At 43.0% G+C, this 12,663-nt stretch overlaps 1 protein-coding gene across 1 annotated transcript; it reads right to left on the bottom strand.

The window, feature by feature from the left end:
- Window positions 1-3,298: 3,298 nt before the first annotated feature.
- On the bottom strand, window positions 3,299-11,494 carry RPL14 (ribosomal protein L14). The gene is made up of 6 exons (XM_082263586.1): window positions 11,458-11,494; window positions 8,557-8,658; window positions 7,195-7,289; window positions 5,734-5,833; window positions 3,784-3,837; window positions 3,299-3,401 (listed from the first exon to the last, which is right to left on the bottom strand). Exons 1-6 carry the CDS (start codon window positions 11,458-11,460, stop codon window positions 3,336-3,338), a joined length of 420 nt encoding a protein of 139 aa, XP_082119712.1. The 5' UTR covers window positions 11,461-11,494; the 3' UTR covers window positions 3,299-3,335.
- Between the last annotated feature and the right edge of the window lie 1,169 nt (window positions 11,495-12,663).

Raw genomic sequence — 12,663 nt, 5'->3', positions numbered from 1 at the left:
TGAGCCCTAGACCTCCTTTGTAACTCTAAGCTGGTAACCTGTAGACATTTTTAAAATGTCGTCTATGGGGATTTTTAAGTACCAGTTTGTCACCATTTCACGTGCGCAATTTTGAAGCATGACATGTTGGGAATCTATTTACTCGGAGTAACATTATCTTTCACGTTATGGAAAAAAATTGGGCTAACTTTACTGTTTTCTTATTTTTTAATTCAAAAAAGTGAATTTCTTACAAAAAAAAAATTGCATTTGGAAGACTGCTGCGCAAATACAGTGTGATAAAAAATATTGCAGCTATCTCCATTTTATTCTCTAGGGACTGCTAAAAAAAAAAAAAATATATGTTTGGGGTTCTAAGTAGTTTTCTAGCAAAAAAAAAAAAAAGATTTTAGCTTGTAAACACCAAGTGTCAAAAATAGGCTTGGTCTTCGAGTCAGTTCACACTGGGGTGGCACGACTCTTTACTACTTCGGGAGCGACTTGTGCATTCCCATGCACCACGACTTCGGAGCGACTTGCATGGACTTCACATAATGGAAGTCTATGCATGTGGCCCCCCGAAGTAGTACAGGACCCTTTTTCTAAGTCGGAGCGACTTGTGTCGATCCTATTAGAATGGGTCCTGTAGCGGTCAATGGACCACGAGGGAGCGCGACTTGTCAGGCTGACAAGTCGCACTAGTGTGGATCGACTAAAGTGGTTAAAGATTTTTTTTTTTTTTTTCTTATTGTGAAGCAAACAACAAATAGGACAAAATAACAGAAAACATTACTGTTCACCCCCCCTAAAGTCAATACTTTGTAGAGTCAACTTTTGCAGCAGTCACAGCTCCAAGTCACTTTGGATAAGTCTATGAGCTTGCCACTGGGATTTTTGCCCATTCCTCCTTGCAAAACTGCTCCAGCTCCTTTAAGTTGGATGCTTTGCACTTGTGAACTGTAATCTAATGGGCCATACACACTAAGATTTTCTGAAGACTTTCTCCTTTAGACTTACCAAAACCATATAATACGAGGTCAAACCTAAACACTTTCAAATTTGTAGGCAATCTGGCAGGCCCTTGCACTACATAGAAAAGGTAAATCTGAAGGAAATCTAACCACAAAAGTTGGATAGTGTGTATCCAGCTTAAGTCTGATCACAGATTTTCTATTGGATTGAGGTCTGGGCTTTGACCAAACACATTTACGTTTCCCCTTAAACCACTCAAGTGTTGCTTTAGCAGTGTCCTTGGGGTCATTGTCCTGCTCGAAGGTGAACCTCCATTCTAGCCTCAAATCATGCACAGAGTGGTACAGGTTTTGCTCAAGAATATCCCTGTATTTAGCACCATCCATCTTTCCCTCAACTCTGACCAGTTTCCCAGTCCCGGCTGCTGAAAAACATCCCCACAGCCTGATGCTGCAACCATCATGTTTCATTGTGGGGATGGTGGTGTTCTTTGGGTGAGGTGATGGGTTTGCACCAGACACAGCATTTTCTGACGGCCAAAAAGATCAATTTTAGTCTCATCAGACCAGCGCACCTTCCTCCATACATTTTGGGAATCTCCCACATCTTTTCGCAAACTCAAAAATTGCAATTGTGTTTTGCTGTAAGTAATGGCTTTCTTCTGGCCACTCTGCCATAAAGCCCAACTCTATGGAGCGTACGGCTTATTGTCATCCTATGTACAGATACTCCAGTCTCTGCAGCTCCTCCAGGGTTACCTTAGGTCTCTGTGCTGCCTCTCTGATAAATGCCCTCCTTGCCCAGTCTGTGAGTTTTGGTGGGCAGCCATCTCTTGGCAGGTTTGCTGTTATGCCATGTTCTTTCCATTTGGTCATGATAGATTTGATGGTGCTCCTGTGGATCATCAAAGATTTGGAATTTTTTTTAATTTTTTTTTATAACCTAACCCTGATTTTTACCTCAACAAAATTGTCCCTTATTTGTTTAGAGAGTTCCTTGGTCTTAATGGCAGTGTTTGGTTAGTGGTGCCTCTTAGATGTTGCAGCCTCTGGGGCCTTCCAAAAAAAAAAAAGTGTGTATATGTAATGAAGGCTCATGTAACACTTAAGATTTCACACAGATGGACATCATTTCACTAATTACGTGATTTATGCAGGTAATTGGTTGCACCAGAGTTTATGGGCTTCATAAAAAGGGGGTGAATACATACGCACATGCTAATTTTCTATTTCTAAAAATAGTTTTGTGTATATATTGTTCTCATTTCACCTCACCAACTTGTACTATTGTGTTCTGATCCATCACATAAAATTGAGATAACAAAACATTCAACTTAAGGCTGTAATGTAACAAAATAGGTAAAAAGTCAAGGGGGTGAATACTTTTTCAAGTCACTGTAAATGTGAGGTTTGGCACCACTCTTAAGCTCCGGCTGTTCAGTCAACATATGGTGTGAAAAGATATGTGCCCATATCTTTACCTGCCAACATACAGGGACAACCTCTTTATGACCACAGGTATTAGTTCCATGCACCCTAAGGGTACGAATATGGAAGTTTTGTGTTTTCTCCTCCCTCTCTCCCCCCTCCCCAGAGGTTACATGGTAGATCTTTACCCCTCTATTGTAGTTTACATTTTTTCCAGATGGGCAGGACACAGTCAAAGCAATTGTAGATGCTCGAGCGGTTTGATGCATGCTTTTTCTCCCCCCTCCCTTCTAATTTGGGGAGTTATATGGCCCCTATGTCTGCCTACGAGACACTAAGATAGCCAGCCATGGATTTAGCCGATACTGCCGTAAATTTTTTCGGGGGGTTTCCTGACTGAATACAATGAAAATGAAAGCATGTTTCGTTAAAAAAAAAAAAAAAAAAAAAAAAAAAATTGTCAGCGCATATGCAATATATAGTTATATAGCTTGTGAGGTTGAAAAAAAGACATCAGTCCATCCAGTTCAACCTATGATGTGTCCATCCTGTTTTACCTATGATGTGTGTGTGTTCTTATGTTTATTACATTCAACAGAACAGGAATCCCTCTCACAAGTGGTATTGGAGGCTACGCTTGTTAGCAAAACGCATTGACCTGTGACCAGTGGAGGTGTCCTGGTACAATACATGCACCCCTCACATTTGGGGAATATTTCATCCTGTATATGGGATTAAGGGTTATGTTGTACTAGGACCTCAGCCTATGTACCACCCGTTTCTACCATCAATGGGTCTGGTCCCATGTTTATGCCAGTAAAGTCCGCCTTTGGCAGAACAGGGGTTCCGCACACTTTGTTAAGACTGTTACCCGAATTACATCATTGCTGTATTTAAATAAAAAAGTTCAAGTAGACAAGAAAGTATAAACCAGATTTTATTTCTTTTAAGAGAAATTTATGCTGCTGGCTTGGTAACCTCTTTATGGAGTTTCTTCATCTCATGTCTGATTATCTTGTTCCTCTGAAAAGACCAATACAAATAAACTATTAGTATTACATCCAGGATGCACAAAAAACATCTCCATTCTAGGAGCAAATGTAAAATGAAGCCACATTTTACGGGGGGCTAACAGGCCCAAGCTCTCCCTCAGAGAATAGGATACAACACCCCCCCCCCCCCCCCACAATTTATGTAATTGTGCACTGGTTGCTTGAAACAAGTGAAAAAGCAATACTTTAAAACGAAACCCCTCTTAATTCACCAGCGTTCTAAGGTTTATTCCAATGTTCAATTATGATCTGTTTGCTCAGCATTGAATATTTAATTGAAACTAGTGTATGGATTCTGCATCTATTCCCAGCAATGAACACGTTTTTATTATGGAAATTAAATCTAAGCTTACCATTTTCTTTGCTTTCATGACTTTGTAACGGTCAAAATCTGTCATCTTTGCTTTCTGGAACATAAAAAAAATGGAATCAATCATACAAAAATCAAAACTTTGCATTCTCACACACAGCACAGCTTCTTCAAGTATGACATTCAATCCCAGAGATTGAACAGTTACAATTAGACATGCAGGCATGACCTGGCAACCTTCACGCTGACATCCGATCCGTCAAATCTGGACGGATGGAAACCCTATTTTCCATCCGTCCAGCGGATCAGATCGGATGAGAACGGACCGACGGTCCGTTCCCATCTGATTTCCCCCATAGAGATGTATGGGGAACTGACAGCTGTGTCTCCGCACACAGCGTGGAAACACAGCTGTCATCCTCCTGCTCAGCGGCTCGATCCCCCGCTGAGAAAAATGGAATCCGTCCGACGGACAGATAGTGTGAAAGGAGCCTTAGGGCAAAATTACTTTTGTTTACCTCATGCATGTATATCAACACCTGTGCCTATAAACAAAGTAGCAAGGAGGCAAGAGGTGACCACGTAAAATCAACTCACTGTAGGTCTTAATTAAAAAAGAGCACATTTTTGTCATGCAAATTTCTCACCGAGAAGACGATGCATTAAGTGCAGATGTCAACAGGAATTTAGGGAAAAAAAAAAATCAGAGCACTACCATTAACTTCCACAAATAAATGTTGCTGCAAGTAGAACAGCAAGTTAAGCTCAAGCATAAAAAAGGTAGGCCTAAAAGTTTGCATTGGTGGTTTGTTTATAACTGAATGCCAGACAACGTGAGGAACACTAAGGCTCCATTCACACTACCGCGACTTAGCCTGACAAGTCGCAGTCCATTGACTGCTACAGGACCCGTTCTAATAGGAGCGAGACAAGTCGCTCCGACTTAGAAAAAGGGTCCTGTTCTACTTCAGGGCGACCTCGGAGCAACTTGCATAGACATTATATGAAGTCTGTGCAAGTCGCGCCGAAGTCGTGGTGCATGGGACTTCATGAGTCGTGCCGCTGCAGTGTGAATGAGCTCTAAGGGCCAGTTCAAACGCTGTGCGGGAAACCAACATTCTGCGTGCGTTTCCCATACCGCATTGCTCTTTTAATCTGCAGAGGGTGTCATTGTCCCCTTAACCACCTAAGGACCAGGCCTATTTACAACACTTGTTTACAAGATAAAAATCAATTTTTTGCTAGAAAATTACTTGGAACCCCCAAACATTTTTTTTAGCAGAGACCCTAGAGATTAAAATGGAGATCGTTGCAATACTTTGTCACACCATATTTGCAATTTGGGGGGGGGGGGGGGGGGGGGGAACTTTGATGAATTAAAAAAAAAAAAAAAAAAAAATAACAGTAAAGTTAACCCAACTTTTTCTATACTGTAAAAGATGTTATGCTGAGTAAATGGATAATAAACATATGCTTCAAAATTGTGCACGCTCGTTGAGTGGTGGCAAACATTGGTACTTAAATCTCCATAGGCGACGCTTAAAAAATTTCTATAGGTTACCAGTTTAGAGTTACAGAGGAGGTCTAGAGGCTAGAATTATTTATTTATTCCCGTTACAAGGAATGCAACATCCCTTGTAATATAAATAAGCGAAAGCGACCGCCCACGCAGTAGGAAAATCCTGGGGTTATGGCAGCCATAACGCCAGCATTGAACGTCAAAGTAGCGACGTAAAACTGTGACAGGCGGTCCAGGAGTGGTTAAGGACACCCCAAACAGGGTTTTTACCTACCCTAGTTTGCATGCACTACTTTTGGTGCAGTCCAGCGCAATTTCAGCAAATTCAAACGAATGGGCTGAAGTTGCACTGCCTCCAAATTGCATAGGTTCCTGTGCAATTTATGGTGTGAACTAGACCCTCAGAACACTTTCACAAGACCTGTGGAAAGAAACATTTATCCTTCCAATGTGAATTCTAAAAACATTAGTTACCCTCTCTCTAGCATCAATCCTCTTTGCCCAGTTAGTAGCAGTCCATTTCTCATTGACGTTCTCCTTCTCCCAGGCTTTACGGACATATTTCTGCCGAGCACTAAAGAAAAAAAAAAAAAAATACAGTAAACTTTACACTACACGACAGAATACAAGTTTTAGACTATGAAAGATTCACAGCTATTTAAAATGTGGAAAACTAAGGTTTCACCTTGCCAATATTCAGGTCCAAGAAAAATGAACAATTTTAAAATCATTTGGGGGAGATTTGACTTCACTTCCTTTAAACATAACAGAAATAGGACCACCCCAAAGGGGGAATTCCTCTCAGAAAGTGGCACCTCACTTCCTCTTCTGGTAACAAGTGTAAAGTGTTTGAATTTTCTATCGCTTTCTTAGTGACAATGGTCACCAGAAGACACAGTGAACCCTCCTAGTGGGGACAGACAAAAATAAAACACACCAGACTGGGTTTCTTACGTTACCAAACCACCTCCAATGTAAAAAAAAAAAAAACGACATTAGATACACTTTAAACTGAACATAATAAAAAGGATGACCCCAGAGTATAAGGATGACGTCTGCAGAGCATGCACCTAGAAAAACATCCTCAATGACAGCTTATTTTTATAATGCCAAGTTACTAACAGAACTCTTGCAGTAATGTTATAAATTCGTTTTTACAGCAATGATGAAGCTTTTCCTACTCCCATTTGGGAATCGCTTTACAGAGAAAAAAAATAACCAACAACATGTAAGCAAGCTGTCATTGTAGAGCCACTGACCATGAATAATAAAAAAAACAGGAGCTCCAATACTAACTGCATGCTTGTTCCAGATCATGGACGTACACGGTAGAGTCTAGACAAATAGTAGAAGGCAATCAAACAGCCTTTATTTCCTTTTGTACGTTCATCACTCAGACTGGGCTGAAGGGTGCTTAAAAGGCTTCAAGGAAGCAGCTTAAAGATAATTAAACCTTTGCAAATTCTTACTGAACTGGATGTTCCTCACATCAGTATACAAATTTGGAAGGTGCCATTGCCAATTTCTTTCCAAAGGAGCAAGCTCTGGCCACCTACCAGCTTTTATCTACTGCAGACACCAGTGCTGAATTCATAGTAATGTCTGACATGTACATAGGACTGGGAATTCAAGGGGGTGGCCATTGCTTAACTTTCTATAGCAGGATGGGGCAAGCCCCTAAAATTCCCTTCCCTGTAGCAATTACTGTTTAATGTACTGGCATAGGCACTAATGATGGCAACCACAGCACGCAGTAGGGGACCAGATTTAACAAAAGTTAGATACCAGCAGCAGCTGAGAATCTGCAATATAGCAAAGTTTTAAGACACAGCCAACGAGAAAGGTACATTTATTAAAGGGTGGTTTTTAGTTTTGCCAATGTTCCTACTTTTACAGGGTGGTTTTAGTTTACTTAGGATTGAACGTGTAATTTACCTGTGGGGGAACTTCAGAACAAAGTCAGTAAGCTGCATGCACTTGAATGGCATGGCTTGCCTTCTTACACCAGTGCAGGGACCATCGATAAGAGCCTGTAAATAGATAAACAATTCAAACAAGCTATAAACAGTAACTACAGATCAATGCTCGTGACATTGTAAACCTCGGAACCCACTAACAGGCCAGGTTTGCAAGATAACTGAAATACATCGCAGGTGATATCATTTGCTGCTCAGTGATTGCAGTATTCTAGTCTTCATCCCCAAGGTAATACCTAAAATCTGTCCTGTTAGTGGGTCTTAAGGAACATAGTTGAGAACCACTGGGTTAGAGGATGAAGCTTAACAAGTTCATTTTGGGAACATGTTACAAATGCTGCAGCCACTGACCGATTCTCCCCCCCCCCCCCCCCCTCCGAGGACAGCAGCATGAGGAGAAGTTCCTTGTACTAGCTGTTGATTTCTCCTCTCCCCCTCCCCCCCCCCCCCTACCGGCACACAGATACTCTGACAGATCTGCATGGCACCAGCGACCTGCTGATTGCTGGTGCAACGCTTTAAAGTCTTATTATGCATAGATAGACTTTTCTCACTTAAAGGATACCTATTTTTCTTGTTTTTTTTTTTTTTTAATGTTCAACTAGGAATCAGGCTTCTGACAGTATAGGATAGTGAAAACAGATGAAAGCTGCTCTGAAAAGAGGGAATAGGGCAGATAAGGCCACTAGAGGAGGCAGTGTAGTGTCTTTTGCAGGACCTCATGAGTTGGGTTTAGTTACATTTTCTTTTCCTGACATATTAAAGCTGTACTAAACCCAAAAGCAAATGATATTGCAGCTTACCAACTCTTAGATGTGATGGATGCATTAATTTTCTTTCGCCTATTTTTATCTGGTGATCTGGCCAGTAAGTCTGTTTTTCCAAAGAGCAAGAAGTCTTGCAGTTACAGGGATGCGACAAACCCTTTAACGCTAATGGGGTCCTTACAATGATCAGCTTTCATTTCTATAAAATCTTTACCCCAAAAAAAAAAAAGAAAAAAGACTAGCTGTAAAAAGGTTTGGCTTTTAACGTTAGTGTATTTAAATCTGCTAGTACATCCAACACTCCCCTCCAACCCAGACTGATAACGGTGTTGGTTCATATCTACCCCCTGTGCTCATTCATCTAGTGTAGGCATTCTAATACAGATGTATTACTGGCCAGATCACCAGGGAACAAAAAAACAAAAAACTAATGTAGCCACCACAATTACTGGTAAGCTGCAATATAATTACATATTTGGTTTTCAGTTCAATACCGCTTTAATATACTTACTGCAAAACCCTCAGCAACAAACTGTTATAAGCCTAATACTTACTCTATTTTGGTCAATGACATCAACAATAGCCACAAGTTTACCAGCATGGGGACCAAAGGAGACATAGGCAACGCGGCCTATCTGCACATAGCGTTTGAACACCTGCAAGACAAAGAGAAGCGTTTTATTTTTAACCTTTACTACATTGCAAAACGTAATTACTAGAAAATTGCTGCCAATCGCAACCATATACTGGATCTAAAGAACACTTCCAGTTTTGGATAATTTGGGCTAGAGTTCAAGCCTCTAAGTTTACTGCGGTTTTCCTGTTTGTGACATTTATCCTACTTTTAGTCCTCAGCAATAGGACAGGAAGCGATGGAAAATCTTCAATAGACTGTCAAGACTTATGGCAGTAAAAATGTAAAAGATTTCCTGTCTCCACTGGGAAGCCATGACAGATATGCTGTAAAGCTGAACTCTATGAATACCAACCTTGCAGTGCCCAAATTGAGAATCTCCTGTGGTCAGTAGGAAGAAGTCACTTGGCACATAACACAGAAGACCTACCACTAGCAGCATTGACTACTACAGTGACTGCCAGTGATTCCTTAGGTAGGAGATCTACATCCTTTACATTGTGCCAAGTTGGGGGCAACAGAACTATAACTCCTTGAGTTCATCTTTAATTCTAGGAGTAGAGGAATAGGCTGTAATACTTAGCCCATTCCTTTACCCCCCCCCCCCCAGCTCTCTGTCTACATTTCAGGTTGTCAGTGGGCCCTCACATACAATGGCACTGCATTATAAACTACATCAGGGTATGACTGCTAACCACAACACCTTAGAAAAGAGGCTTGGTTCCCCCAATACCTAAAGGATAAGTTCACTTGCGTTGAAACGGGGGGGAAAAAAAAAAAAAAAAAAAAAAAAGGTAATTTATTTGGAGGTGGTAAGTGCGCATTTATTATTTTTTCCTCAGGAGTCTGCAGAGCATTGCACCAGAGATTACTGCATAGAGGGTGCACTCTGGTTCCTGCAGACCCTTCTACAGCTCTGTGCCCATGCCTCTGTAGGGCCTGCCAGTTTCAAGGCAGGAAGAGTGAAAGGTCTATGAGCGCACTAATAAGCTCGTACTTACTCTATTGAGAACTACAAGCTGTCCACCATGGTGGAAGAAGGGACCTGTAGTTTACTCATGACCAGATATTCACGAATAAATTATGTGGCTGTGGACATGAAGCCCCACACCAGGGGACCAATTTTGAATGGGTCAGTGGAAAGGAGCTTGTCTCCTGAAACGCATCAACCTCCCAACTGCAAAGATGTGTCATTCCTGGTACTGGAGACGTACATGATCCCGTTGGTGGTTTTTTAAAGCGGAGTTCCAGTTTTTTGTGTTTATTAAAAGTCAGCAGCTACAAAAAAAAAAAAAAAAAAAAAATGTAGCCGCTGACTTATAACACGTTCTCACCTGTCCCATGATCCAGCCGCCCGAACCTCCTGCATCAGGATCAAAAACGTTCCCAGCTGTGACAGCTTACGCCTTCACAGCCAGGTGCACCTTCTTATTTGGCTGGGCTAATCACCTGGGACCTCTGGCATGCCCCAGAAGATTGCAGGGAAGGAGAGGGGGGGAGAGGAGAACGAGAGGAAGTAAAAGCCACAGGTACCTGTCAAAATGAGGTACCTGCTCCCCCCCCCCCCAAAACAAAATTGACATGATGTGGCATGTAAGGGGGTTAAGAGTCCTGAAAGCGGAACCTAAAAGGAATTCCACTTTAATAACATCTCATTAAGAGCCGGTTCACACTGGGGCGACTTCTCAGGTGACCTGGTCGCCTGAAAAGTCGCCTGCCATAGATTAGCACAGGACCCGTTCTAATAGGAGCAACACAAGTCGCTCCGACTTAGAAAAAGGGTCCTGAGCTACTTTGGGGCAATCTGCATTGACTTCAATGATATGAAGTCCGTGCATGTCGCTCCGAGGTCGGGGTGCGCGCTGTGCACCGCGACTTCACAGGTCACCCCGGCAAGTCGGGTCGCCTGTATGTGAACCGGCTCTAAGTGTCTTAGGTAATCCACTAGGCGTTTGCACCCTCCTTGCGGGGTTTTTTTCTTCCTGAGAAGGGGGCCATGTTGTGGAAACAAGGGGGGGTGCCTTAGCTCTCTTGTCTTTGGTAAAGCTGTCAACAGCAACAGGCTGTCTCAGGTGTCCCTTACCCCCCCCCCCCCCCAAGGACTCGGCCTGATCATACAGGAATGTGGTGCAGGAAGGGCACACCTGATCGCAGTGTGGGGAAGGCGCATTTATCGCACTGCACTGAAACAATGCCCTTGCCAGATGCATGCAGATACCAATTGCATCTCACAGACCATAAGATTACACAGCCATCAAACCACATGATACCATAGTTCCATGTGATCTGGTGTGGAGAGATCTGGAAGAGTAGTACTTGCATTACTATTTGTGCATTCTGGTTTGTTTGGCAGCCCAATAGGGTGAATAGGGGATCAAACCTGGAATGCGATGGGCCATGCAGGAACATGCCCCTTCCAGTGTGAAGCGGCCATAAAGAAATAAAGGGGTCATAGAGTAATGATCCGTGTGTGAAGGATCGTCCAAGGATATAAGGCCTTGTGTAGAGGAGTAGGCCCCGCCATGTGTTACAAACTCTCTTTGCTCCCATGTGGAGGCCGGGCCTTCCTGACATAGGAGAAGCCGCTACACTGCCAGCACATGGACACACATTGCCGGGCTCCCCAGGCCTGAGCTCCGCTCTCCATGCCGCCCCGACTTCCCCTCACTACTCCCTCCTATACACACCTAGAACATTCTAACCCCGCACCACACACAGCCCGGGCCCTGCCCGCTCTCCGGGACTCATTCACCCAGCTTTCCTCCCTCCAGGGAGCACACGGCGGCCTCGGCCTCTCAGAGCACAAGCGAAGGCTACTCACCATGATGGCGGCGGATAGCAGAAAGGAGGGAGCACAGGGAGCGCTTTCCGGATATCCCTTAGCCCTTGACCAATGAAAAAAAAGAGCATAAGCTTCGTCAACGCTCCTAGTAACAGAAAGGCAGAATAAGGAAACGTGGTAGCAGAGAAAAACGTGTCAAACGATTGGTTGACGAATAACATCCTCCTACCAATACAGATTACCCATTCACTACTCATTCTGCCAATAGTCTTGCTCACAATCTCGAGGCCCATTACCATTGGTTCACATGTTTACAGCTTCTATATCCAATTGGGAAATGGGCGGAGCCGTAAATTATCAATTTATTTTCCAATAGATCCCTTCGAATCAGGAATCTAGGAATAATACGTCTATGGTCACCAATCCATGTGTTCAATATGCCACACATGGGGAAGTGGATTTTGATTTATAGTTAAGATATGATCATAAATTATTGATCCCGCCTGTTTCCACCATGTAATCAAATAATCTGATCCATCAAATTACCATCGTATTTATGAACAAAGTAGAATGATGCAAAACAAATAATATTCCACACTGGCCGATCAACTTAGATTTAACAAATCTGATTTACCCCCGCTCACATCAGTGCGATTTGACATGCGATTTGACAGGTCAAATTGCAGCCTATTGCCGGTGTTCTGCCGAAAACTCCAACTCACCAAAATCTCCAACCATATCACTTCCAGTGACTATACAGCAGCAATAATTGTAGATTTCGACAGGTTGCTGTTTTCACAGACCACCGGCAGTTTATACACTGCTGTACATGCTATATAGTGGACATTGTTAGTCCGCCTGCTACTAACCAACAACATGGCCGCCATCCAAGGCGGCGACAACTTTTATCCTCCTTACCCGGTGTTCTGTGACAACCGGTGTTCTAAAATTTTGTCGGACCCGTGAAAAAATCGGACCTCGTCACTTCCGGTGACAGAGCGTCACAAAACAGTTGATAGGAGTCGTCCGTGCGCATGCGCAGAAGACATTTTTCGAGGTTTGGCAAAATTATAACAGAGAACGGACAGCTGATTGAGAGAAGGCGGGGCTGAGGTGCGACGGGACGGAGGCACATATGCAGAGCTGGCGGAGGAGGCGGGACGGAGGTGCGGCCGTGTAATATATGCAGGGCTTAAGCGACTCCCTGTTTTATTATCTTTAGTAATTATCGTATTATTTATCCTT

This window comes from Pelophylax lessonae (assembly GCF_965119305.1).
Source record: "Pelophylax lessonae genome assembly, chromosome: 7".
NCBI lineage: Eukaryota > Metazoa > Chordata > Amphibia > Anura > Ranidae > Pelophylax > Pelophylax lessonae.
The sequence above is the reverse complement of the archived record's forward strand: the minus strand, read 5'-3'. Positions and strand labels throughout refer to the sequence as shown.